The sequence below is a fragment of the Poecilia reticulata genome, linkage group LG2 (genome assembly GCF_000633615.1).
Source record: "Poecilia reticulata strain Guanapo linkage group LG2, Guppy_female_1.0+MT, whole genome shotgun sequence".
In the NCBI taxonomy this organism is placed as follows: domain Eukaryota; kingdom Metazoa; phylum Chordata; class Actinopteri; order Cyprinodontiformes; family Poeciliidae; genus Poecilia; species Poecilia reticulata.
This window is the reverse complement of record NC_024332.1, coordinates 38,676,657-38,704,621: the sequence shown is the minus strand read 5'-3', so window position 1 is coordinate 38,704,621 and position 27,965 is coordinate 38,676,657. Positions and strand designations below refer to the sequence as shown.

The following is a 27,965-nucleotide window of genomic DNA, read 5'->3' as shown; positions in this document are numbered from 1 at the left end:
GACATAGAAAGACAGAATCGCCAGAGAGCAATTTTTAATGAGTGAAAGTGAGCACAGCAGAGTGAGAAGGGATCAGTGTATAGCTACACTTCCACCAGCAGCACAGTACAAGGCCATATCTAAAACCCTATATAAGAATAACTCCATCCTCCATTATTGAGATTTTCTCACAAGTTAACAACTATAAATCATACGACAGAACACGGCTGTGCAGACAGTTTAATCTGTGTTTCATATTTCACATTATTCCTCCTTAAGCAGGCAGCCAATAAACACAGACTATAATCAGAGATGGTTGAATCTTTTTAAAATCTGACAGAGCTACATCAAAACCAACTACTTGATGTATTTGAATTTAGTTAAATTAACACTTTTATAAATCCCAAAATAGAAATGGCAATGCAAGATCAAAAGAAAATACTGACACATTTTTATTTAAGAAATTTCATTTAAATTAATTGAACCGATTATTATTATCATAATAAAATAAACACTTTCTCTTTTTTTTTTTTTTTTTGCATTTAGCACGACAACCGAATGATTTGTATTTTTATACAGGCACTTTTCAGGTAGCCTTGCCAAATATATCACACCCACTAAATATTCACTGACTGACGGTGGTCATAATGTAATGCCAAATCGGTATGTAACGTGGAGTCCGTGTGCAATAAATACGTTGGCCACTGGGTGGCAGCACATGCAAACACGTGAACATCCTCTTTACACAACTTCGTTACAAAACACTGCATGCGACTTCTATGTAACAGGCTCTGTGTCTCAAGCTTACATGATCACAGTGTCTCACAGAAGGTAAATTGTAGGTAATCTGTTAGAAAGATGCTGTTAATTATTATCGGCATTAGTGCAGTTTCGGTGTTTAAGCCTATACTGTAGTAATGATCAGTGCATTTAAATTGTCTGTTTTTGAGTTTAACCGCACTTTTCTGAGGAAGCCTATGTTTTCAACGGGATCTTTGACTTTTCTGAATGCTTTTACATTTATGTTTAGCAAAGTAGTACATGATTGACAGTGACTCTTGCGCTGTTCACCTACAGGAAGGAGCATTTTTAAGAACTATGAGGTCCATCATCTGTATGTCAGCGTCAGTCAGGACGGCATGCCAGCAAGCCTCTGTGTGTTTTCCTCTGTACCGTGGCTTCAGTCTCTGCAACTCTTCAGAAAGACTCACAGACGTTGAATTTGTCAGTAAAACTGTTATTGCGGAACAGCCACGCATAACCGATCCGCGCTGTTTCCAAAGAGAAAGGACGCGGACCGCCGCAGCTGGCGTTGCCCTGCTCTACAAGGTTCCAGCAACTGCAACCCGACGCAATGAAGCGACCCCCTGCCACACTGATGCGCACTTGGCACACAGACCTGCAGAGACAGCAGCCCAACACCTCTCTTCATACACGCCCTACGCCAAAGCACAGAGAGGCGCAGCTGCACATGTAAACATCCAGTCTCTGTTTGAGGAGGATGTCATCACCGAGTTGTGCTCCAAGCTGGCAGACTTTCCAATCAATGACAGAGCAGAGGGATTGGCCACTTTACTGCAAGCATGTGTTGAGTTTGGCTTGGAGGCCCAGAGCCCTCCAGTCCTGATCCTGGTGAAAGAGTGCCTGGAGCTGCTTCCCAGCAGGGATGTCGGGGTGGCACAGCTCTGCCAACTAGGAAAGGTGGCGTGTGCCCTGGAAGGCCGCGGCTCCGACCTGGTGACAGGGGTCATGAACTCCATCAGCTGTGCTGTAGAGGATACGGTCTCTCCTAGTGAGGCTGCAGCAGTTTACTCCCTGCTGACAGCGTTATATGAGCCCAGCTGCCAGCAGCAGGCACTGATGCTGTCTGTTCTGCACAGACAAACTCAAAGGCAGATCCACAGGCTGAAATCCAGCCAAGTCAGTGACATTCTGCAGTGTCTGCTGAAATTAAAGCAGAAAGAGGTAGGGACAAATACAGAAGGAAACCACAAACTAACCCTAACCAGCAGGGTGCTCCCCCAAGAGCACTAGAACTCTCACAGAAGTCAGATTTACGCATGTAAATTTGATGCATCATTAACTATCGTCCAAATCACAACATGTGATCCTTGATATAAAATGCAAATCAGTGTTATAAGACTGCTTTTTAAAAGTTTTTCTTGCCTGAAAGATTCAAATGTTGCTGTTTGGTTTCTAAACAGAATGTTTATTTCTATTGAGATCCCCGTTACCATCAGCTATTCTTCCTAGAGTTATTTTACATAAAAAGACAGATTACATTCACAAGAAGTCATATACAGATGAGGTATTAAAATAACATATTCTATTTTCCATCACTTTTAAAGAAAGGCACAGACATTAAGCTGGATCACAGTCTAGATTTTCCTTACATAGAAAAATATATATTTTTTAATTTAAAGTGTAGCCTACTTTGTCTTATATTATGAAATTCTCATACATCAATGACATGGAAATGTGAAAACATTAAGACCACATCCATGCTTCAACCAACTCTTGACACATTTTCATTTAAAAATAAAAACCTTGAAATGCTTTCATAGATCATGCATGTGACGCTTGCAGTATTTGATGTTTTGCTTACTATTATCTCTTTGAAGTAGTGTAGAAAACTGCTTCGCTTATGCTGATGCTATAGTGATTTTCTGTTTCACAGACCATTTCCTTGGTGCTGAGGCTGAGTCACAGAGCGTCACGGGTCTTTAAAGCTTTCAGTGATGATGAAATAATCAAGGTGCTCTCCGCTCTAATGATTCTGGGGCAACACGACAAAGAACTCCTGGCTGCTATGGAGAAACATCTACCTGGTATTCTTTTGTAAAACATCTTTAACTTACCTTATCCCAGGTGTTTAGATTTTAGTCTTAATTCTTTGACCTCTAGAATATTTGCGGGAACAGTAGACTAAACATGTGTACATTTTCTTTCATTCATCAGAGAGGCTGGGAACGTGTGATCCAGAGCTGATCAGTAAGGTCATGGAGTACTGTTTGCATATGAGGTGCCGCTCTGAGCCCATTTTTGAGGCTGTGGCTGAGAACTTTGTGTGCCGTGCTGAGAGCCACACCGACACACAGATCGCCAAACAGGTTGTTGCCATTGGCCGACTCAACTACCTGCCACAGGTGAGCCTGTTGGTTCTGATGTCATACAATAAATCCATGTTTTTCATTGTTTGTCTTTAAAGAAAAAAAATAATAAGTACGCCCTCTCTTTTATGATTATAGCATTGCCATCTTCTATCATATTGCTGCTCTTCTTTGTCCATCAGTGTTCCAGTCAGATGTTCAAAAAGCTGGAGGACGTTTTGACGAGCAGATTTTCCCACTTCCAGCCTCGCTCCCTACTGGACATGCTGCACGCCTGCATTCACCTGGAACGCTTTCCTCTCAACTACATGAACAACGTCTTCAGCCCTTACTTCCTACAAAAGCTGCAAGGTATGTGAAAGCCTCAGACTTACTGCTGACGGACCCAGTGAGAGGGAAAGTCCAACTATTCATTCATGCTAAATTGTTGCATGGAATTTCTGTTCTGTTAAAGAACATTATTTCTAAAATCTAGAAAGGTGATCATATAACATTATGTCATGAATTAATTGATGAAAATGTCCACTAAATTACAGTAATGTTTGTGACAAATTTAGGACACCAGGTTGTCTTTTCTTTTCACTTCATAATTAGGCACTACTTTCACATGAAATCCAAACAAAATGCACCAAATTTTGTTTGGTGCATAACTAATGTTATTAGTTATTCAACGCTTTACAAATGCGATCACAAATTGCTACACCCCAAAAATGAACTAGTAACACAACAGACAAAATGTACGTGCCTAATAATCCTTTTCATTCCTTAAGACAAGGGCGAACCTGTGGACAAGAACGCTTTGGGACAACTGACGCAGCTTCATCTCTCTGCCTCACTAGAGTGTACATACTACTGGGTGAGTTTGAAGTTTTCTTTGACACTGTGAGAATTTATAGTGACAATAGTTTGTTTGTGTTCAGAAAACTTGATGGAGATGATCTCCATAGTCAAGATGTAGTGTTCCCCTCCCCCCTTTTTTTAACTCTCAGGGTCCCAGACTTCCCTTCTCTCTCCATGTGAAGAAGTTTTCCTCTTTGGGCCAGGCCTTTGAGAGCCCTATGGAGACACTGCTCTACAGACGGGTCAAAGGTCCACTTATTCAGCTGCTGGGGGGTGCATTTTTCTTTACCAGAGTTTTTACCCCCATTGGATACACTGTAGGTAAGCTACAATTACATAATTTTAAATAAGAAGCAGCGATATCACACTTAGAATTTATTTTACTAACCAATGTCTGATAAATGTAAAATCCTAATGAATTGTTATTCCTAGAGATTTCCAAGATTATTTACCAAATTTAATATCCATGTTGGGAACTTTTAAAAGATAATATTTTTTAAGCACATATCAAACAGGATAAAAAGATTTAATTGATAACAAACTGGCAAAAAAAACATGTAAATTTAACTTTGTAGAATCAAATTTTGTCAGGACTGCCCCTGTCTATGCTTCACTGATCTGTGCTTGTCATGTGTGTTGAAATTTTTCATCTAGATGTAGAGATTTGTCTGGATGAGAATGGATTCATTCTTCCCCAGTCTCAGTGGGAACACACATACAAAAGGTAAGAACTGTGTTTTCATATGGATCTGTTTGGTGTTATTTTTTTAAGTAATACAAAGAGAATGAAAATGTTTAAATTCTTACATAGAGTTGCACTGTGCTTGGATGGGCAAAGCCGGTTCTGTACCAACACGCGACACCTGCTGGGGAAGGAAGCCACAAAGAGGAGACACCTTCATAGGATGGGGTATGAGGTGGTGGAGGTATGTTTTGCAAATATTGTGGAAAAATATACATATATTTTTTTATTCCTGGCCAATTTTCAGCTGATTGTTAGTGACTAAAAGCATAACCCGCAGTGTATATTTKTTCCCTTTTTCCTCTTACTGTCTTCTAGATCCCTTACTTTGAATTTGAGAATCAGAGAACTCAGGAGGAGCAGGTCCAATATCTTCATGACAAGATCTTTCCTGTTGTCTCCAAATTCAGATTAGGTCATCTGACAAGTTAAAAACAAATGTGTCCCTGCTGTGCCTGTTACATAAACCACACTAAACTACACTGACCGGAGAGCATAAAAAAAAGAGACATTCATAGTGGTAAATAAACGAAAAAGGGAGAAAGAAACAGTTTGCACTTTTTTAGAGGCTATTTGTTGGCTTGCTTTTAACCTAAACTGTACATACCAACTAGCCTCACATTCAGCACAATAATGTATGTAAATATTATAAATCTCATATGTTTATTGTTTTTTTCAAGGAAAACTAGCAGTTGGAGTATTTCCAGTTTTCTTCTATTACTGTACAAGTGACACTTGAACTTCATGGATTGTTATTTGAAATTTTCTTTTGTTGTTTTTCAGCGTGTTTATTGATACATTCAAGCATAAATGACAAAATGTAAATATTTTCAATTGCCATATAAATTAAAATGTTTAAAATGAGATTGTCTCCAACAACTTAACTTAATTTAAAAATTATTTTAATGATATTTTTGGGGCTACATAAGGAGAGGAGAAATGCAGATTTTTACGTGGGGTGGATCCAAAAGAAAGCAGTAGAGGGATTTTGGCTTGCTGAATGATGTGTAGGTTATGATAGCTGAGGCCCGACTAGCTCCTTTCAGCAAACGACGTCCTGCTCCTAACAGAACACAGAATATATAAAGTAATTTTTCCCAACTATTAACTGAGCACTAATGCAACAAGTAGCACATTGTAATCACCTCGCTGAGAAAGAGGCCGATAATTTCCTCCGGGAGTGTGCCGAAAGGCTCAGCTCTCCAGTCACAGCTTCCATCATTAAGTTCTGGAGCGTCTTTAACAAAACAGCCTCAGCCAAGTCAGAAGGAGCATGCTTGGACTCCGCTGTGGCCTGGATTTGAGGAATTTTCCCTAAACATACTGCGGCTTCTTCTCCGTCTCCTGTCCAGTTCGACTGAACAGAATGTCGAGGTGAAGATGGAAGCGTGGAGGATGGAGACGTAAAGGTCTGACACTCGTAGATTGGAGGCCTGGAGGCTAAAACCATCAAAGACTTGGCAAAAGCTGAATCATCAAGGAGATCTCTGGAATGTCAAAGAAAAATAATAATAAAAAAAAACATTGTAAAAGAGGAAGTTAACATACGCAGAGTTGTTTTTCTTTGCATGTTACTTGTAAAGAGGAGTGAGTATGTCCACAACGATGTCTCTCTCAACGCCACATGTTGATGGACACAGCTTCGCAAGGCGGCGTGTGCTTGAAGAATTGGTTAATGTTTGTTTGGTCCTGGTCAACTGAAGGTATCTACATAAAACAACAGCATCAACAAGTATTAACAGACTATTTCACAACTGTAAAAGTTTCACAATTAAAATAAGACTTTATGTAGTAACAGACATTTCTCATCAAAATGCAGCGATTCAGCTATACTCAGTGTGTAAAAAAGGATTATCCATAATGCTTATTGTACTGATCAGGAAAGTGTGTGTAGAAGTCCGGAATGTCATAGGTGTGGGCAGTGACACTCAGGTGCAGCAGAGCGGGTCGGGGCGGTTGGGGGCGTCTCCATATTTTAGCTAATTCTCGCTGTAGCCGTATTTGAGCTCTCTTATTTTTGTCGTATAAATTGCGGACGGGTTCGCTGCCACAGATTGGAGGAAGAGTCTGAAGCAAAAGCAGATAAATTACACCATACTGCACTTTTTCTTCCAAAGACCCAAGTTTTCATATTATATTCAAAAAGCAGCTACATTACTAAGATAGGCCCTATTCACCTTGTATTTTCGGAGGGGCGCCCCTTTTCTTGCAGGAGGTGGGAGAAGTATCTGCATCAAAAAAGGAAATATTCTCAAGACAGTGAAACGATTGTCGTGGTTTAACCGACCGTCTTTTGAGACGCACCCCATCTACTAAAATTCTTTGAGTGCGGGAAGGGATCTTGTCTGTGATTGTGAATTCGTTTTGCTGTCGTTTCCGTTCTTCCTCCCAGCACTGCAAAGCTTTGTGATACTGAATGAGTGCAGCTTCTTGAGAGATCTGGAAAAGAAAGTGACACAAATAGGGCTAAAATAGTCAGCTGAGCAAGTAGTACACTTACATTTAACGTCTAACCATTTACCACCAACAGTGCCTGGGAAAAAGCATTCATACTTCTTGAACTCTTCACATTTTGTCCAGTTAAAATCACAAACAATTTGTGTAATTATGTAGCAAAGGGAAAATATGTTGTGTAGTATGAAAGTGTACCAGAATGTATACTGCTCAAAAAAATAAAGGGAACACTTAAACAACACAATATAACTCCAAGTAAATCAAACTTCTGTGAAATCAAAACTGTCCACTTAGGAAGCAACACTGATTGACCCGACGAGGGTCCCCGTTGTCAATCAGTGTTGCTTCCAAAGTGGACAGTTTGATTTCACAGAAGTTTGATTTACTTGAAGTTATATTGTGTTGTTTAAGTGTTCCCTTTATTTTTTTGAGCAGTGTATATAGCTCCTTTAATCAATACTTTGTAGAATAATTTTTGCCTTTTGCAGTTTGTCCCACCAGATTTTCACATCAGGAGTCCCAGATGTTTGCCAAATTTACAAACACACAATTCATCAGACTGATGAGTTTTGCAATAGCCTGATGATGTTACTGAATTATGGCTAATATCTTGATCTGGTAAAGTGCACTAAAAAGTGATATTGACATTTAAGTTGTTCTTTGCCCCTTTTAAGTATTGTAACTTCCACTCCACAATTATGCATTACTTTGATGTTGATTTATTACTGGTACATAAAATCCCCAAAGTATGTTGAAGTTTGTGGCTGCAACATGACAAATGTGCAAAAGTTTGCCAGGGCGGTGCACATCATCCTTAAATCGAGAGCTACACTTTGGTACCTGACATATGAGATCCAGCTGGTAAACAGTGGGAAAATCAGAAACGAAGGTCAGGATGCACATAGCACACTCTCCTGGACCAAGACAGCCTCGCTCTGGATGAATCTGCACCACCTGCAATATCACGAGTGAGAGAAAAGTTGCTTAGATGGGATAAAATTATAACGTAATTGTTTGGTTTGTTTAAAAACATTTAACTGGTTGGACAAACTTGTTGGTTGCTCTGTGTAGGAATCTCCCAGACAAAGTACACAGTTTCTGTGTAAGACAAACTGGTGATGAACAGGATTCTCGAAGACTTTGTGCAGACAGGTATATCACCAATGAAGACACTGTCCGTGGACAACAAAGCCACCTGGATTTGGAAAACTCCAGTAATTATATATTCAATGAAATTAACATATTTTAATAAGCACTGATTGGATCTTTTATTTACAAAAGAAGAAATTACTGAACACAAACTGTGTGTATAAATGCACTTGCCTGTCCTGGGAATGGCCCCTTCTGGGCACAGTGTTCATGAGTCTTAGCATCGCTGTACTCAATGGAGATATTGGCGCTTGTTGATAATGCATCCATCCCACATCCCTCAAAGTTTATAATTACCGAATCCCTTTCCAGGATGTGGATGGGAACATCAATCTGTCCATAATAAAAATAAATCTATTTAACAAAAATTTAACAAAAAATTGAGGTAATAAGCTCTGATCACCCATTAACTACAAGGATATTGATAAATCTACATGGAATATGAATTTGAAGCAAGGTAAACAACACATGGTTTGAGTTATACATGGTACATCTTAGCCTCCAGTGGAGAGAAGATCCATTCGAGCATGGCTTTATCCCCAGCGAGAACATCTCCTTGTGGACTGAGGCAGCTCAAGACTGGGTGATCGTAGTTCTCCATCTGAAGCTGTGACAGCACAGCTTGGTCCACTTCATAATGTACTGTCACCGCACCACCGTTGTACAACTCGTATATCTAGACAATTATTAAATGAAAAAGTTTAGATATTTCTCAGAAACTTTATTCAGAGTGGGGCTAATATCTCAGATAATTAGTTTTTTTATTTATTTTATTAACAAAGCTGAAATACATTTTGCATTTTTGAGTAAAAAAATGACATGCCTGTCGTGGAGGACTGGAGTCCCGAATAGCTACAGGTGTGAATACATGGTGATTGGAAACAAAGTGTAGATATGGTTCATTTTGGTTCAATGTCACTCCTTGAAAGTTTAGCTGCACACAGAAAAGGCACAAAAATTAACAACAGCATTCCAGAACGAAAGCTTTGATCATGACTGGAGTGTTTTTTTCAGCTCTGATTGTTTATGATGTGTTTGTTTTTACTGCATTTGATTTGTCTCAGATCTGAGCATACTGTCAAAGAGATGTCTAGCCTTTCTAGTTGCAAGTTGGAAAGGCAGCGAGGCTTCATGCCCATAAATCGTGCCAAAACAAACTGGTAACAATGTATTTATTATAGGCAAAAGTTAGAATTTCATTTAAGGAAAAACCACAAGGATGCCCCAAAATGTCAACATTCAGAATTGGTCATTTGAAGTTCAATAAAAATAAAGCTAACCTAACCATAGGAATCCTTACCAAAAACTCTCTGCCAAGACTGAGTTTGAACAAAACAGGAAGTCGGTCAATTCCAATAAAGTCGTGACTGTGAATGAAAAGATTTAAAAGGTGTAATCTGATACTTTATCATTGCTAAAACATTTGAGAGAATGGCTTTTAAAAGCTTACAGCTAAGCTCTATTTACAGGAATGAGAACCAGTTATAAAGTGAAATGACCTCTGACCTGTAGCAGAAGTGTACTGAGCTCTTCTGGCCTGGAAGCAAAGTTCCAGAACGAGGGGTAACTCTGAAGAGTTGATTGTCTTGTACCTGTAAATAAACAAAACAAATATACTAAATGTGAAGATATAATGATATAATTGTAGTTTTTCATACGATCAGTATCTTTAAGGTATTTCATTAATTTTTGAAATGTAATGACACTCCTTATAATCTTTGAGGCAATGCATATATTGAGGCCTGACAGAAATAAACTCCTTGGTTGGAAAGACATAACATTAACTCTAAGTCTAACAGGGGTAAGAATAATAACTAATATGATAACTAATATGCTAAACTAGTGTGACCTTCATTTGCTGCAGCTCTTTGTTGCTAAACTGTCCTGTCACAGCCCAGTCCTCCAGCTCCATTTCTTGGTCTTCTGGAAATAAGAATGTCCTAATATTGAAAATAAAACATAAAAATAATAACAGTAAATAAAATTATCCATACCTGAACAAATAACAGTCTAACTGGTTACTTTTACTAGAAAATACTAGAATGTTTTACTAATTTCACTAAATGAATTTTAAAAAAATTTCTCTCGCTGCATTATTTAACTGTACTTTCTGCAGTTTGTTGTTTACATACCAGTCTACGGAGATAGAACCGGGGTTCCAAAACATCAACATAAAATCTGAGGGATCTGAATGCAGAGGAGCAGCACCAAAATTGCAATCCAACATGACTTGGGGGATGCTGGAGAGACTGTTCAGACTGTCAAAGGAATCAAAAGACAAGATGAAGCAAACATCATAATCTGACATTACTAAGAGAAGAGTTCTTCTTAAATAAGACAGTAAACTTCGGCGCTTACTTGTCAATATGAACTTCAAGTTGTATTTTTCAGAGACTAAAATAACACCAACTAACCTGCGCTTGGTGGGCACTTTGAAAGTAATTTCTGCAGGACATGGGGTGGATAGCAGGTGCTCATTAAAACTGTCTAATGAGAAGAGTTTCCACAAATACTGCTTGCAAAGCCTGGCCACGCTGCCACTGCTACATGCATCGACCACCTGTAAGGCGGGGAACACCCCCTTAACTTGCACTTCACACAGTTTCTTAGGAGGACATGTATAAAAGCCTGGAACAAAAAAACAGACAGATGGCAGACACAAGTTAAAAAATATGGAGAGTGAATTATTAAGCACATGATGCGCTACTGTCTGATGATATTAACTGTTTACCATTGGCATCTGTAATCTGGTAGTTGATGACCCAGAGGTACCRGCCATGTGCACCCAGTCTAAGAGTGGATCCAAGTAGCACAGTGGAATGTGAAGCAACTGTTCCCGTTTCACGGTCCAGATGCAGAGCTTAAAACAGCAGGAAAAACGCAATTACTTTGAAATTAGGCAAACTACTGTCAACCCAAATAGCAAAATAGAAACAACTTCAAACATGCAAAGTAAAACTTTAWTAAAGGAGGCCACAAATTACCACTGCTATCTTCAGAATCAGGGGGATTTTCTTCAAGCTGGACAGACAGATAAAAAGAGATGGGGCAGCTGCAGTTGTTCACTATAGGAATATTAACCGACCGACAGCTTCCAACTAAGCTCTCTCCCATATCTAGGAGTTCTTCCCCTGACTGGGAAGTAAAAAAAACACATGCAGGAAATGTTTGATCAAATTTACTTTTGTATGTTTATTTTTAATCTAGAACTACACAATATGTTTTTTTTTTTTTTTTATCAGATTTGGTTTGCAATAGAATAAAGGCATATCTAACAATGTATCTAATATATCTAATCTAATCTAATGTACGAAGCCCAATGACATACAAACCTGAATGGTGCCAGCTGCACCCATTCCTTCCACTTTGAAACTGAGTAGCGACTTGTTAAAGTCATCGCTCTGGAACCTGAGAGTGGGTTTGAATGCGTATGTTTTCTCTGTCAGAGGAGAAAACGTCCACGTCTGGACCTGTGAAAAGGGCAAACTTCACATTAAAGATTGCTCTAAATATCCCAATTAAAGTCTTAAGTTCCAAACACATCTACAGTGATATGCTAAAGTATTCATGCCCCTTGGACTTGTCCACATTTTATATTTTAATGACTAATAACTTCAGGTTATTTTATTGGRATTATAAAATAGACCAATACCAATTAGTGCATAGTTGTGCAGTACTTTATGCAACCACCCCCAGCACAGGTGGTTGCTACAGATGGAGTTTTTCATGTATTGTTCAATTATGGCTATCTTTTCTTGACAAACTGAAATAAAACACAAAGTAGTCATCTTTTCAGAATTATGCCTTTTGCATTCTTTTTAGTTTCATAATAAATAGGATCATAGGTATCAAGTAGTATTTACACCAAACAGATCTGGGTTCACAAGAATCCACAAATTTAACTTGTAAAAATATAGCTAACGTTTTTAAAGAAAACAACTCAAATCCTGCCGTTGYTGAGAATAGACAAAAGAAACAAAAATCAGTCGACCTCACCTCCTCCACAAAGACAAAAAATAGAAATTTGGAAACTGTTCGCCTGAGGTAAAGTTACAAAATCTTTTTTATGTTTTGGACCTACAAAGGTAGATATCTCAAAAATRATTTTAGTTTCATCAAATGGTTAATTTATTGTTTAGTAGTTTGTTTGTTTTTTATCACATTTTGTCAACAGCATACACTTGCCTAATGACTTTGACCCATGTGGCAAAAAAATTATACAGCAGTTTAGTGTTGAGATTTGAGGAAGAGCAACAAACAGCCAGAGCTACAATGGAGTGGTTGATCAAAGCCTCTTCAGGTTTTAAAATGATGCAATAGAAGTCCTGACCTAATTCAAATTGGGGATCTGTGGCATAAATTGGAAATCACTGCACTTTTGTGAAAGTTTAATCTCTACAAACAGCTGCTTGCTAGAGCCACACCTCAAAAACCTTGCAGTTGCCTTATTAAAAATAAAAAAAGAATTTAATTTACCTTCCACCTTCACCTGAACAGTTTTACCACTACAAAATATAAAACTGCTCAAGGAATATTATTACTTTTACAATACACTGCATCTAAATGCACACTATGTGGAACTTTGTTAATCTCTCACCAAGCTCTCATTGGGATGCAGTTTGCCAACATGTGGTTCAACCCAGATAAGATTCCGATCTCTCTCTGAAATGACCCACTGAAACCTGTCATGGAGAACAATCACAGAAGGCCAGCTGTAAAAAAGGTATTGAGGCAATTTCAAAGTAAAATTACAACACAGAAAATGTCTGAGAACCAGGGTCAGAATGACAATCGGAAGATAACAAATCAGCCAACTAACTTGATGGGCACGCTGCTTAAATTCTTGATGGAATGGGTCTGCTGAGATTTTGAGCCGACAGCTGTAGCGCTGAAATGTAAACTGTTGCTATTTTCAAAAGACACACATGGCTTTTTTAAGGAGCTCACAACTGTCAGTTCCTAAGAAAGACAAAGATTTAACAGAACAATGTAATTGAGTTTTACCACATCATATGTTCCTGTGTCATGTGGTACCTTTGTGAATTTAGCTGCATTAAGCTGCAATGGTAAGTTAAACCCATCTGTGGGACTATTCAGAGTGGGGACTGCTCCAATGGTAAGGATTTGGTGTTGTCCTGGCTGGATGAAACCACAGCCTGGTGACACATGCACAGACCTTGGCAAGTCACTGTTTGTTCTGTGTTTCAGGCAGAAGGTGAGAGGCTGATCGCCGTTGTTCTGCAGTAGCACGGTCCGATAGGAAATAACACTCAGAGGTGGAAACACCTAACATGAACAAGGTGATAATAAATCAGTAAATGAATCTTTTACTGAGATGTATTAGAAACAATTTCCCGGGCACAATAAGACACATTTCAACTGCTACTCCTCGTTTTAGTCAGTTTATCTGAACACTTCCAATTAAAATCGAGGACCTAAACCATAAAGAATATAAATTCTGTGTGAACAATCTGATGATGTCATATAGAAAAATACCATGTTATCAAACCAATATATTTTGTTCAGCACATTATCCTCATTTTGTTGTTGATGTATACATCTTAAAGGGGGTTACTATGTAAAATTGACTTTTTGTCAGTCCAACACCACTAAGACCCATAAGAGGTAAACGGACGAACATTTTGGTGATGGCGTGCTAAAGCCGGGTTGCAGGAAAGAGCAAGAGCTTTTTAAACAGACAGAGGCCAATTTCAAGGCTTTAATTGCAAAGTTAAAGTTATTTTAAATTATATTTAATATATACAGTATTTTTAGAAAAACTGAAGGTTACATAGTTACTTTATCAATATCATGCTACAAAATAGCTCACAGTRTCTAGAAAATACATAATACCATCCCTTTAAGTTTTGTGTTTTTGTCATGGGATCTAGCAACARCTGTAAAATGTGCGTTTAGACAATTCTTTCATCTTACCACTCGCTGGGGCTTCAAAATATAGGATGGGGTGAAATGATCTTTCCCTGGCTGAAAATAGTTGCTAATGACTCTGACAGTCACACAACAAGGCAGACATGGAAGGACTTGTTCTGAAGAAGGATCCTCCTTTGGCATCTTGAGAGGCAGTTAAAAATCAAGACATTGTTTGGTTTTTACAACAAGAAAAAACTACAAATCACAATTTGAAACATTTTGAATGAAAGAAAGTAGAACTGTATGGCAGAATATATTGCTTTGAGTCATGTAATATTACCTGACAGTATGCAAAGCACTCAAGCTCTTCTCCATGCAGGGTATTGATCTGTCTTGGTTCATATGTCACAAGCGCAGTAGTAGATTTCAGTGGCGCCAACTCAAATGATGAAGGAGTAACACAGAAAGGGGAATCTTGGATAACGGTCCACATCAGGCTTGAACAGAATCATTGCAAGTGTTTATATGTATATTTCCACAGGAAAAACATGATATTTTACTTCCATTGTGGCAAAACTTCCCTGACACCTTTACATACCTGAGCTTTTCTTTGGTGTGATTTTTAAAGGTAACAGACTTTGAGACAGCAGATGATGTAGCGATAAAGGATGTTGCTTTGTGATTAAACAGCAGTTCACTTGGTTCAATAGATACAAATGGAAACGATGGTGAGAAGAGAGAATCCACGTGTTCTTTCCTGATTTCATTCAATTTCTCCATAGGTGCTGGAGGAATGACAGTAGCACTATTTCCTTCCTAATTAATGACAAATGTTAAAGAGTTAAAACAAATGTTGTTTTTATGAATTTTTACCTCTATATGTGACTAAGTTAAATTGGAAAATCTGTTTTTTTTTTTTTTTTTTACCTCTTCTGTGGGTAAAGGCGTCCCCAGCAGTGTATCTGATGAGTCACTCATACAGCACAACTTATACTTGTACTCAACCAAGTGCTCAAGTGTTAATGCGACTGGCTTCTGAAGATCTGGGTGGCATGTACCAATCAAGTCCAGAAACAGAGGCTCCTGAAAGTATGATCAGAAAAAATATTCAGGAGGATCATCTGTWTGAATTTTGTAAGTACATCTGCATTTGCCCATTTTACCCTGAGGAATATGAGACACGCCACTCTTCTGTGGTGTGGCATAGGGTGTGTGGGTTTGTAGGAGACATTGACTTTGATTTGGCCATATGGAAGCACAGTGCCACTTGCTGGTGAAASTCTAAAAACACTGTTTGCACAGTCTATGTCCCATTGGTAGGTAGCCTGAACAGGGGAAGTGTTCAGCAGTTCCACTGTTTGTACTGCCGATCCTTTTTCTTCAACACACCCAAAGTCGACCACAGAGGAGGACAAACATAGTTCAGGACCTGAAAGCAAGAATGTTGTTTCAGAAATTAGAATACCTTTATTTTGGTTCCCCAAATACTACCCTCAGTTCCTTTTATTTTCAAGAAAAACAAAAGTACAGTTGTTTTGATTTTAGTGACTGTCTCTTACCCAGACACATTCCTATGAGTTTGACATGACTTTTGCTGAGTGACCCTCTATAATTCAGAGACAAGTACTCCACAGAGACGACGTCGACCTCAGTTGGAGAATAAGTAACCAAAACCTGGATTGAACCACCAGGCACTATTTTCTCACTGGTGACATCCCAACTGAAGTGTGATCCAAATATGGCTACCGCTCCAGGCAGTTGTGATAAAGAAAACCACACACTAACCTAACAGAAAGAAACAACAGGAAAAATGTGACAAAACCAAGAGTMTGATTTTTAGGTTTAGCATGAACACATAGTTACTACTTACAGGAGAAGGATTGAAGATTTCAAAATGTTTACTCAAACTGTGACCAACAGCCACAGATCCAAAGTCCAACTCAATATCACCGTCGATGATTTCCTCTTCTTCATTGGGAATTCTTAATTGAAGAAATGGATATTTGGCTGAAAAAAAAAATTTAGATTTCATTTTACAAATAATGGTAATTGTTGAAATACGTGGTAAACATGTAATTTTAGTTAATATAATGCACAGTTTCTGGTCAGAAGTTTTGTATATGACCTCACACACGTACGTCTCAAAAAAATTTGAATATCATGAATTTATTTTTCTTTCACTTGTTTTATGACTTGAAACTCATAAATTATCTAAATTCATTATAGATAGAGTGAAATATTTCAAGCTTTTGCTGTAGCTTTGATAATTATGGCTTACAGATAATAAAAGCTAATAATTCAGAGTATCAAAAAATATGAGTACTGAGAAAAAGTTAAAATATGTATTTGGAACTCATGAGGTCACACCCTAATCAGCTGACTAACTGAAAACACCTGCAAAGGTTTCCTAAGCCACTAAAAGGTCTCTCACTCTGGGTCAGTAGGATACACAGCTGACTGGACAGATGTCCAGAACACAGTGAAACCACAAAAAGTCATTGATGAAGAAGAAAAAAATCAACTAAAGACACAGCAGTTCATATTTGTCCTTCTACATCCCAATGCAAGTTTAGTCTCAGCAGTACCTATTCCTTGTAGAAGCACAGCGCAGCAGCTATCAGCTTCGCTGCCATCTTCTCCATATGTGCAGTGCACCTGCTGCTGGTACACCTGTGCCTCTCGCGGCTGAAAGTCCACCTCGATGACACACTGCTGACCGGGTTTTAGCTGGCCTTGTTCTGGACTGAGTTGGAAGGGAGCTGCGCTATCCCATTTAAATGACAACTGAACCTTACTGGAGGAGGAAAATGAAAAAAACACAAGACAATTCAAGAGACAACAATGACTCAAGAGAGACAGATGAAAATAGAACATACTTGACAAGAGTTCCTTGATGACTATGAAAGAAAATCACACTTTTTATGTATGCAGGGGCATGAAAATAAATACTAAAAACAATCAAAGGTACCTGATATTTTTTAGTGGGAAACTGGTTAGTGTGTAGTGCTCAACTGCACATACGGGGAGCATCACAGATTCAGGCACCTTCAGGGTATGACTTGGAAGCACAGCATGCAGGCATACTTTAAAGCTTCCTTCCATAGCTTGAAACTGAATGCAGTCCTTATACCCACACTGCCCGATGCAATCAGACAGAAACACAAACAAAATAAGTAACATAAAACAAAATAGTTAACAAAAGCTACACAGTTGGCCATTGGCTACTTTTGTGTTTCTTATAAAGTTCAGGTGATGTTTAATTTAATTAAAGAATAGCCTACCTTTTGGAGAGGTTTAAAAGTGACCGGTATGGAGACTGAAGTCCCTGGACTGAGAAGAACTACTTCAGGATTCAAAATTGAGAAAAACTTGGACCTTGGAGCACTGTGTTGAGAGAAGGGGAGGCTTTGTTGTCTTCTTTATCTGTGGCTTCAAGCTGTGTTTGTGAGTTTGTATTACCTAATGAGCAGCTTCTGCAGCTTATTACGTATGTTCCTTATCACCAGTGTCTTGGTGTACTCTCTTCCAAGGACCCAGTCCTTCCATGTCAGATCTAATGTGGTTTCTAGGCCTAAGAAGATGTTTCTTTGGAGATGGGATTTTCTTTGATATTGTTTTACATTATTGAGCTGGGGTTCCTGTGAAGAGGAATGAAGAATAGAATGGAAATTTGGAAAACTTTAAGGATTAATGACTAAAATAAAGGAAAAATCAGCAGCATTTAATACAGTTTACAGTGCACTTTGGAATCAATAAATTATTTTTGAATTGAACTGAATTTTGGAAAAGAGATATAAGTTAATCACATCCGAATGTAATTAAAGAAAAAAGGTGGTTCTGCAAAAATACTTACGTGGGGATGATTGCAAATGCACACCACAAGTGTATCTTTTTTTTTACAAAGAAACTTTTTAAACCCTGTATATTCTAAGGTTTACATACATTACACCAGTCCCCTTTTGAACTTCCGTAATCTGCACTCATTTTCTCAGTTTCAGTGAAGATATGCCTCTGTGAGTCTGAACGTGTGTTTTGAACTTTACTTTGACGTCAGTCTCTCTGCCGGAGCGCTTCCATCGACAAAAAACAGACGCCAAACAGGCTGGACAGCGGGATTCAGCTAACATGGCTGTGGGTAGAGAACAGCGCATTCATAATGGAAGGCATGGATATATCATTTTGCGGGTATTACATAACAGTACAGTAACGTAAAACACAACCACAAAAACACTCGAACATGGAGGGAACTCCACACAGCTGTTACAAAACCTTGCGTACTGTAACAATAACACGCCAGTCTTACCTTATATAGCTCTAACAACAAGCAAAGAGTAGAATTTTAGATAACAAAAACCTCGGAGAAAGCGGTGAAGTTCCTTAGTTACGACGTTTCCATGACATTTCCATGACAACAAGTAAACGTTAGATTTGCGCAAGAATTACGGAATCCTGTGAGGATCATATTGCTGCAGTGAACTTGAATTTATTTCAACTTTGTCGCGCTATTAAATAGAAGATTATAATCTACGTCTGAAACTTAAAGGATTAATTTACTATTGTTATATCAAATGGAATGCATGTTAATTATGCATATTAAACTAAAAATTGAATTATGATATTTAAAAATTTGCGGAAAAAATATTGGCATAAAACGTATAAAACGTATTAGTAGGTATTATGACAATTATGATCAGCTTGTATCAAATTCATGTATTAAACCTCTCAGATATCCACAATTTTGTTATATTGAACCCGAAGCGAGAAGACGTCAGACATAAATATCCTCTAACGTACATGTTTTTAATATAGAAATTATATGCACACGGATGTAAGATAATATTTGAATTTACAAATTTATGATATAATTTCACAAATATGAACTTCATGGAAAGTGCACTTTTATATATTGTCACTCGTAATACTATACATTTCCAACAATTTATTTAATCTTCAGTGTTCAGTCATGAATTCACCTTTATTTCTCATACTAGCTGAGTTATTATAAAACACTCAATATATTGCACTTAAAAAAAAAGAAAAAGAAAAAATTAGATTGTACGTTTAAATAAAAAAATCCGTTTAAAACAATACCAGGAGAATTCTATGTTAACTCGTTTTAAAACACTGTTCACTGGAAAGTAAGTATTTTGAGACTGTGACTTTAATTAAATTAACAAGCAATTTAACATGACAAAAACAGTCCTGCACAACAACATTTCTCACAAAAGTGTGAAGCAAAACACCAAGGGTTAACAGTTAATAAGTGTTTACCACATGAATTTTTTTATTCCAAAAGATAAAATGATAAGTACTTTAAAATACAACATACTTTGTAGTAGACAAAGAAAAGGGAATATTTAGGGACATGGTTCACGTGTTTCCGTCTACAAATCTGTTCTGACTCTTTGCCCAAAAGTGTAACCAAGAATAAAATAAGTATATCTTGTTTAAGTGCATACACATTAACACTTTAGTTATTGTGTGTAATCTGCTTTATTGCCTCTGCAGAAGGTCATTTCTTACAAACATAAACATAAAATCTTGCATGCTTGTCTTTAAACTGTAAGGGAAAGTGATGAACTTTAAATCATTGTGTAAGGGCTAAAGAGCACAACAATTTACTGACACATTTTTCTACTGGAAAGATGGAACTGTAGTTTTCCTCCAGGAACTCTGCTGTAGTTACAAAAATCATAATAAATATTAAACCAAATAAACATATAGTAAGCACACATCCACAAATTCATCCTATGAAGAACTTCCACTTCTTTCTCTTGGAAGACCTTCCTCAATCTCTTCCTCAGAGTAAGAAGTGTAGATCCCTGCCCCACCATCTCCTCCTCTGTATCTTGTGAAGGTGACAGAGCTCAAAGATGCTTTGCTCAGCTGTTTCATTTCTTCTATTCCAAACTCATCCTCCATCTCTCTCTGACTCTCATCTTCCAGGCTTGAGCTGAGGGAGATATGATGATGTTTGAGACTCTGTATGTCCATTGTATCGTCAGATGTTGCAGTRACTTGATCCCTCGCTTTGCGACTTCTCTTCCACTTCATGCGTCTGTTCTGGAACCAGATCTTCACCTAAAACACACAAGATGATTGAAGCTTGATATCATCTTCTTTTCAGTTCGAAATATTTTTTTGTATGTGGTCCTGAAATACATATCACTGTTTTGCTTCACTTCATAGAAACAGGACAAAAACTATAAAAAATACTGTAGCGTGGTATATCATGCCAAACATAACACTACATTATCACAGCATAGTTTACAAATAACTTAGCAAAGTACAATAATGCAAAATATTTGTATCCACTATGCTATATATTGCAGTCATATTCAGTAAATAACAATACACGTCTAAATGAGTTTCGTTTGTCAGATCAGTGGTACCTTTTAAAATAACCTTTTATTGGTCTGGTGATGATAATCTATACCATGTTTTAATTTGCTGTAAGTGAAAAATCATCATCTTTTACAGGGAATTGCCTGATTACAGGGAAATGCCTGATTGGAAGCATTTTAAAGACATTCATCCTCAGGACATGTACCCTAATGACATTAAATAACATTTTACAAATCAGAAATATTTCTGATTGAAATGCATTTCCCACTTTCTAACCTGAGTCTCCGTCARCCTGAGCGAGGTGGCCACCTCGAAGCGTTTGGGCCTGGACAGGTACTTGTTGAGCTTGAACTGATTTTCCAGTTCCAGCAGCTGCTGACTGGTGAAAGCTGTCCTGGGCCTTCGACACTTCCCCAGTAAGGCTGCCTGACCTGGTACTAGGACAGAAACATAAACATCGTATTCATTATTAGAGATAAAAAATAAACTGATGGCACTAAAGGTGCCAATCTGCCTGTGGGTTATAATGTCCCCTTGTTCCTAACATTTATTCCAATGATTTTGGAGGTKGTAATAAACTCTACAGAGGTCCATCACATTAATGAAAACCCTGCATGAATAAACAGCTGATTAATGGGAGATCCTTTGCAGGTTTTACCTTGTTGGCAAAAAATAAAAAATAAAAAAAAAACACAACAAAACAAAACAACAACAAAGAAACGTTATTGTGCCAAACCTATTTTTCTGTCAATCACAGCTGCACATCCAGAATATCAAGAAATCAAACATATCAAAACATAGAAAAACAACTAAGTACTTATTGAAAAAAAAGGCATGTTACTTTTTAAATGTAGCTTCATCCCATAATTTCACTCTAATAAAAAAATTGCTTTTTTTTTTTTTTTTACAGTAAATTTTCAAATGCTTCTCTTCAGAGGAAAAAAGTCTGGGAGATATTTATTAAAGTGTTAAGATTTATTATTATTATTATTATTATTATTATTATTATTATTATTATTATTATTATTATTATTATTATTGCTTAAAGCGTTTAGGTTAATTATAAAACTTTAGAAAACAGAATGATATTTCGCAATGAACCCACCTACATACTCTCCAAATCTTGGCATCACCATTCCTCCTCTGACCCAGGGATCCACTGGAAGCATCGTGGCCATGCCGCCTCCCTTCGTGTGCTCSGGATGAGGCTGAACCAGCTGCGCAAAGGCTGGATACATCAAGGCAGGGTGCTGGCCTCCGAGGCCCGCCAGCGGATACATGGACCCCGGATGCATTCCAATAAGACCGACTTGTTGCAGAGCCGTGAATCCAGACGGAGACAGGTTGAAGAGATGCGGCTTGGACACAGCAGACAGCTGGGCTGGAGATGAGATTGGATACTTTGGATGAGAAGAGGGCGAATCTGAGCCGCGCGTCGACGCTGGACTAATATCAGGGCTCCTGTTGTGAAACAGTCTCGGGGACACGCAGTCCCTGTCCGTCCTCCTGTCTGAATCATGCGCCAGCAGCGCGTCAATGCGAAAGTTTTTGGACTTCTCCATGGCGATAGTCATCCTCCTCCAAGACGCAGGCGGTACTTAGGTTTGCAAAAAAAGTAGAACGCTTGCTTCTTTTCTAATTGAGGAAATTAAATGTCATTTGTTGGTGCCAGTTGCTGCCTTTCCTTCTTGTGGAAGAATTGTCCCCTCTCTGACCAATTCCACTTTGATCATATGCGTAAAACCCCCCTTCGCCCACCCCAGCAGTGAAAGGAAAAATTACTGGCACACAATAGTGCCATAAAATCTCCTCCCCCTGTGATTGGCCAGGGCCTTGCAGCACAGGGTCAGGACATTTACACTCTCTTGGATTATTGAGCACCTCTTTCAGCACCCTCTTGAACTGTTCAGTTTGGCTAAAAGAAAGGAGCACATCACCTTTATCCTCAATATAGATAGTCAAGATCTACTTTTTACATTTCTTTTCCAAATTAAAAGGTTGCCACTTGTTTATATGGTCCCCATCTGTTCTGCTCTCATTCTGTCACTTTCTTACATTCTCATTTAGCTTATCGCTGTGTTATCCATCACCTCTTATATGATCCCAGCTTTATGTGACGTTAATGTGTGGTTTTCTCACAAAACCTTTTACAGCCATATATTACATCGCACCTGCATCTTTAGACASCTGCAAACAGTCTTGAAAACTATATTGGTGTAATTGCTGCAATCTCTGTGACAAAATTAATAATTTTACAGCTAATTCCTCATTAAACTTTATTACCTATTAAGGTTGACAGAAACAGAGCCGCTCTTATCAACACCCACAGCAATGATTACCAGYCATCACCACACCACAGAGCACATAAAAAGGCAGTAAACTGATAGAAAGCAAACTTATTTTCTCCCCTTTGCAGAGGGGAGCCAAATATAAAGTGTGAACAGGTGACGCAAAACCAGCGTGCAGCGGATGTTTGGTGTTTATTCTCTCAGCCTATGCTACACTCGGAGAAAAACATAAATCAAGGTGCAGCTTCCCGTCAGCCCGAACTACATCTGTCCTGTAAAAAAAAATACCCCAATAAGGGCTTAATTACATTTGTATTAAAATGTCCAAACTGTTTAGATGTGCGCTTGTGCCACAGTCATCAGTGGTGATTTCCTGCTGGGTATTACAGGGCTGATAAGAGGCCYGTCATATACCTGGGAAAACAAACTCTCTCATGTCAAAGACAAACACACCAACACCTGCTGGACTCAACAGTGAACAAAGCAGCCAGTGAGTTTAAAAGYGTGTATGTGTGTGTACCGGCATGCAGATGCTAAAAAATATTCAGYTACAACCAACTTTTTAATCAGACAATACRRTTTTTTTAACTGACATCATGCAAATTAGTTCAGTTTAATGACAAGTGGGGATTTACCTAAATAGACYGACTTGAAAAGCATCCATATGCCATATYCAAAGAGCTGTTTGCATCTTGATGCGTGCATGTGTGTTTTTCTTCTCTCCTCAAAGATCTGCCACTTATACAGCATTCTGTACTTGGAAATTCTGACTCCCGGAGAAGTCAAAAATGGAAWAATCAACTAGAACWCTAGAGTCTGGAAATTTTTCAAGATCTGATACGGCAGCTCTTCGCATCTGTGGAGAAAACGTGTTATTTACAAGGCAAGGTTGTAGGAGTTCATCTAAAATCATTGTTACATGCAGCACCTACAGCTATAAGCTAAAAAAAACAAAAAAAAAAAACGGTGTTTGAATGCAGAAAGAACATCTTAAAATTATGCTTGGAAGAGGTACAGTACATGGGACTGTGCCTATTTGCCTCCCATATGTTACCTGCTGTGGGAGGAAGCCAGAATAGCCTGAGAGAAACCAGGGGAGAACATACAAACTACATGCCAAATAACATACAAACTACATGCCAAATGACCCCAGGCTGGAGGTTGAATATAAAAGCTCAGATATCACATAAATATAGATTCTGTGGATTAAAAGAGACGTGAAYTTTTTTCACCAACATACTGAGCTGACAGTGTGATTCATGATGATGAAACTTTTATGTTTTCACCTTTAACAAAAAAGGGATTTTTCATTCAACTCTTACACATAAAAATGAGCATCTTTTCACAAACAGATTGCAATCATAAATTGCTACTCTGAAATAAGTAGATGGGACAAAATTGAATGGTTTTCAAGGATACAGCTGAAAAATGAAGGTAAAATAGACACTAAATAAGTATTTACTTAGACTTCCTAAAAAAAGAATTAGGGTATTAAAATAAATGGGTAAAATCTAATAATATGATTATGTGACAAACTAAAGCTGGATTACAGTTTTACTAGGAAAATTCAAAAGCTGAAAATATAATTCAAAGCTTCATACTGCAACACAAAGTTCTAATAAAAATTAAACTGTCCTTTCCTTGGCAACAAACTCTGTCTTTTTTTGTGCTTCAAGTGAGCTTCAGTATCCACTAATTTGATCAGTTTAAAACATAGTAAGTCACAGTAAGTCACAAAGCTGGGAAGTCACTCGGCCCTTCTCCATTCATGTTTCCTCTTTTCAAACACAAGTGAAAGCAGGCTTAACACAGTGGGCCGTTTTCTGGAACCTTAAGCGGGAAAAGATCATCTTGTTGGTGGAAGGGAGAGCCGCAGTATTAAATCACTGACTTTAAACTAACAGTGTATTTTGACATCCTATTAATGATATTGGAAAACACATTTGAAGAAAATAAAAAAATAATAAAACAACAGGGGAGACTTTTAAAATATGCAAATGCAAAGTAGTGCAATCTGTAAAGAGAAAATCTAATTCTGCATAATTTTTGCACGACTTTGACATACAAAACAAAAACTTTATGAACATATACATTTGTACTAAGAAAGAAATAGGCAATATAAAAAAAACACTTTAAGCACCCCAGTTTTACAAAGTAAAATAGAACCAAGTATCCCAGGAGATATTAGGTCAAGTGGAAAATCTTCTAAAATTCCCAACATATCCAGCACAAAACAGCCTGTTGTTCTCCTGGTGCATGTGCCCCACTGTGGTATATTGTCCAATATCTGCTTTTTGTTTTCCATTGTTTCTATTGTCATACCCCTGTCTTGTTCTGATTGGTCTAATGGACCGCGGGGGAATAGAAAACTTCCTTTTTGAGCCGGGGTGGTCGTCTAGGGTTTCAAGGTTCTGTTTTGGTTTAAAACGGGTTGATTAATGGCAGCCATCACAACTGAGACTGGGGGATAATGAGGAGGACAAGAGGGAGGAACAGAGGAGGAGACGGGGAAAAGGAGGAGGGCCGAGGGCAGGAGGAGAGGTGAGATTGGAGGAGTATTACTCAGCACTGTAAAAGGCTGGGAGGACAGCACAGTTAGATAAGGATTCAGGGCAGAAGCGACAGGAGGAGAGAAGATGCACTAATTAGTTCTGAACAGGAGTTGGTGAATGAGAGGAGGAGACAGACACACGTAGAGCTGCTTAACGCACAAAGACACGAGGTGCGACAGGGCAGCGGAGGAGTGGCTGCAGGGAGTAGTTAAACATCTGCTGCTCTGTGGAACTCCAAGGCTGCTCTGAAGACTTACGCTTCCAAAACACTCATTACCCATGGCTTCCTTTAAACAAACACACAAAGGCTTTAACAAACAGCAGGAGATCCTTCAAGAAAGCAGAATTTGTCTGGATTTTATAAATGATCTTTAAACAAAAACCCAGAGAGGAAAACTTTAATGCACCTATATTTTCTAAATTTTGCTTATGGTGGGCAAGACATTGATGCACTCTTAAAGAGTTGTGATCAATAATTGTAATCGTCGTTTATAAAATGAAATGTTTATTTGGTCTATTGCTGAATAGAGAAGTGATTTTGTCAAAAACAAAGGAGGTAGACCGATGGCTTTCGGTGGATAGAAAGAGAAGAAAGAATATTTGGGCATAATTTAGCTCAACGATCCATTCATTACAAACCAAAGACATCTAAGCATACCATGGCCCTTCCTTTTATCTTAAATTGACATAATGCCTCCTTGCAGTTTGGAATCGCCGACAGATTGTTCTTCTGCTGTATTCTTTAGTTGTAGGATAGAGTCAGAAACATTTTAGTGGTATTGATGCATTTATAAACTTGGAACCATTCCTTAAACACTTACATTGGTCACAATATAAAACAATAAAGTAGAGTTGCTTTTCATCTGCATGTTGGAGATGAAGCCTTTATTTACTGCATATGCATGGTCCAACGTGAAACAATTGTGAACAAATCTGTGCAGTACTACAGTTTTTGTTGGGACGTAATTATGATCCAAGCCTGGGTGAGGTTGTCAAAGAGCTGTACTCCAATTATCTTAAAGCTTTTCACTCTTTCTACTGAATGGTTATTGATGCTTATTATCAATAGTGATCATCTTCTGCTTTTTTTGGATTGAGAAAGTTTGTCTTTAGATCAGTCATCTAGCTTTTTCACTTCCTGCCTACACATTGACTTGTCATCCCAATGAATGAGCCCSACTACTGCACATTTAAAGGCTTAGGCTTTCCTTCTGTGTGGAGCCACAGTCGTGTATTAATTATGCAAATAGTAGCAGACTAAGCATAAAATCATGAAATGGCCCACTGGTCAATGGGATGGAGTGCTCAAATAGCTTCATATTAGGTAATCTCTGTAGACCAAAAAAATAGATTTATGGATGTGGTGAAACTGGACATGACGTTAGTTGGTTTGCAGGTAGAGGATGCAGAGGATTGGACTAAATGAAGACAGATGGTTTGCTGTGGTGACCCTGAAGGGAAAAGCCAAAAATAGGAGAGGTAAAAAAATAAAATAATTTGCAATTAATAGAAATGTAAAAGGTCAGTGTTGTACTAAATCGGGTCAAATAACTGTAATAACTTGTATTCACCAAACAAGGGCATGTATTTTGGTAATTAAGTCTCCCTGCAGAGTTTTAAATTATATTCAGAATCCCCATAGCATGAGTAATATGGCAGTGTAGAGACATTTAGAAAAGTTTAACAGCTGGTTACCCAGGAATTTTACTAAATGATTAAAAATTCAGATGATACAGTTTCCAGTTCAGAATTTGATTTCATTTTAGTTACCTATTTTATTGAATTTGTCATTTAGTTTACATTTGTATTCTAGTTTGATGTTTAGCATATTTTATGCTATTTTATCTGTTAAGATTTCAATGACTTGTCCTCTGAAGTAAAATATCTGAGTCAGGTAGCAGTGCATAATGGGGAAACATCCCACTGAATTCACGTGTCTCTGTTATTTAAAAAMATCTCAACTCACAACAAGAGATAATTATTGTCCCTTTTTAAGAAGCCTACACTAAATATCATGACTTTAATTCAAAGTCACAAAAGCAAATCACACAAACAAGAAAAAAATCAAAGCAGTTTAGCGAAAGCTGTGTAGGGCAACCACAAAATATAATCAATCAGGTCTAGTCATCATTAAGTTATTGAAACTGCAAACTTTTAGAAGAACTTTTACAAGAACTAAAATGCTATATAGTGTAACAAAAATCTTCAACAAATATCTGAAACCAGTTTTATATGCTTTGCTTCTTTGCCTCCTCTTTCATTTTGTCTGTTTCTCCTCCTTTCTTTTCATCACATGCAAGGTTTATGACTAATGTTCCATCTTTTCAGCGTGGAGACAGTTCAATTAGCCTTGTGGTTTGTGGGCCCTCCCACCAATCCATGTTTGTGTTCTTTAATCAGCTCAGGTCCACGCCTGCGTGTCCACACGGATTGGTGTCTGCATGCCCGTGCGTGTGTGGAAGCTCCAGGATTTGGTGATAAAGAGAACCACATAATTCGTCAACATCGCCTCGCCTGACACAATCCCATCAGCTCACCTTTATGCTTTTTTTCCCCAATATTGCTCAGCTGAAGCGGATTCAGTGATGAAATGTACGCCGACTGTTCAGGGAAGAAAATAAATTAAACAGCAGCA

The 27,965-nt window shown here is 38.1% G+C and overlaps 3 protein-coding genes and 1 long non-coding RNA gene across 8 annotated transcripts; 2 read left to right on the top strand and 2 right to left on the bottom strand.

Moving 5' to 3' along the window:
• Positions 1–532: 532 nt before the first annotated feature.
• On the top strand, positions 533–5,537 carry LOC103460536 (FAST kinase domain-containing protein 3, mitochondrial-like). The gene is made up of 10 exons (XM_008402753.2): positions 533–810; positions 1,057–1,944; positions 2,657–2,807; positions 2,938–3,125; positions 3,272–3,440; positions 3,860–3,945; positions 4,079–4,250; positions 4,584–4,653; positions 4,741–4,855; positions 4,990–5,537. The coding sequence occupies exons 1-10, from the start codon at positions 748–750 to the stop codon at positions 5,101–5,103; spliced, it is 2,016 nt and encodes a 671-aa protein (XP_008400975.1). The 5' UTR covers positions 533–747; the 3' UTR covers positions 5,104–5,537.
• A 19-nt stretch (positions 5,538–5,556) lies between these two features.
• cfap65 (cilia and flagella associated protein 65) lies at positions 5,557–18,545 on the bottom strand. 5 transcript variants are annotated; one of them, XM_008402762.2, is made up of 35 exons: positions 18,449–18,545; positions 18,189–18,274; positions 17,605–17,783; positions 17,427–17,529; positions 17,114–17,280; positions 16,731–16,939; positions 16,016–16,152; positions 15,705–15,930; positions 15,309–15,574; positions 15,073–15,228; positions 14,744–14,961; positions 14,486–14,642; positions 14,209–14,346; positions 13,309–13,560; positions 13,094–13,233; positions 12,872–12,956; positions 11,607–11,744; positions 11,259–11,409; positions 11,006–11,134; positions 10,689–10,902; positions 10,407–10,532; positions 10,124–10,214; positions 9,781–9,866; positions 9,575–9,641; positions 9,098–9,208; positions 8,759–8,950; positions 8,449–8,607; positions 8,177–8,320; positions 7,966–8,079; positions 6,976–7,110; positions 6,849–6,899; positions 6,545–6,738; positions 6,247–6,378; positions 5,817–6,158; positions 5,557–5,734 (listed from the first exon to the last, which is right to left on the bottom strand). In XM_008402762.2, exons 2-35 carry the CDS (start codon positions 18,270–18,272, stop codon positions 5,704–5,706), a joined length of 5,124 nt encoding a protein of 1,707 aa, XP_008400984.1. In that variant the 5' UTR covers positions 18,273–18,274; positions 18,449–18,545; the 3' UTR covers positions 5,557–5,703. The 5 variants fall into 5 exon arrangements, 4 of the variants coding, with proteins under 4 accessions (XP_008400984.1, XP_008401002.1, XP_008400991.1 ...); XM_008402780.2 differs by having other exon boundaries at positions 11,259–11,295; XM_008402769.1 differs by lacking the exon at positions 18,449–18,545 and having other exon boundaries at positions 18,088–18,270.
• Positions 18,546–19,283: 738 nt separating this feature from the next.
• LOC103460561 (motor neuron and pancreas homeobox protein 1-like) lies at positions 19,284–22,156 on the bottom strand. The gene is made up of 3 exons (XM_008402798.2): positions 21,596–22,156; positions 20,767–20,927; positions 19,284–20,226 (listed from the first exon to the last, which is right to left on the bottom strand). Exons 1-3 carry the CDS (start codon positions 22,062–22,064, stop codon positions 19,894–19,896), a joined length of 963 nt encoding a protein of 320 aa, XP_008401020.1. The 5' UTR covers positions 22,065–22,156; the 3' UTR covers positions 19,284–19,893.
• A 3,051-nt stretch (positions 22,157–25,207) lies between these two features.
• Positions 25,208–27,965, top strand: LOC103460572 (uncharacterized). Its single transcript, XR_532952.2, has 3 exons — positions 25,208–25,319; positions 26,727–26,809; positions 27,731–27,965. It is a non-coding gene; the product is annotated as an uncharacterized LOC103460572 (long non-coding RNA).

Bases quoted from the DNA above. Each gene is read 5' to 3' on its own strand.
- LOC103460536 (XM_008402753.2), top strand. From the start codon at position 748: ATGCGACTTCTATGTAACAGGCTCTGTGTCTCAAGCTTACATGATCAC. The intron at 3,441-3,859 runs GTATGTGAAAGC...TCATTCCTTAAG, and splicing joins CTTCCTACAAAAGCTGCAAG to ACAAGGGCGAACCTGTGGAC. The intron at 4,251-4,583 runs GTAAGCTACAAT...TTTTTCATCTAG, and splicing joins CCCCATTGGATACACTGTAG to ATGTAGAGATTTGTCTGGAT.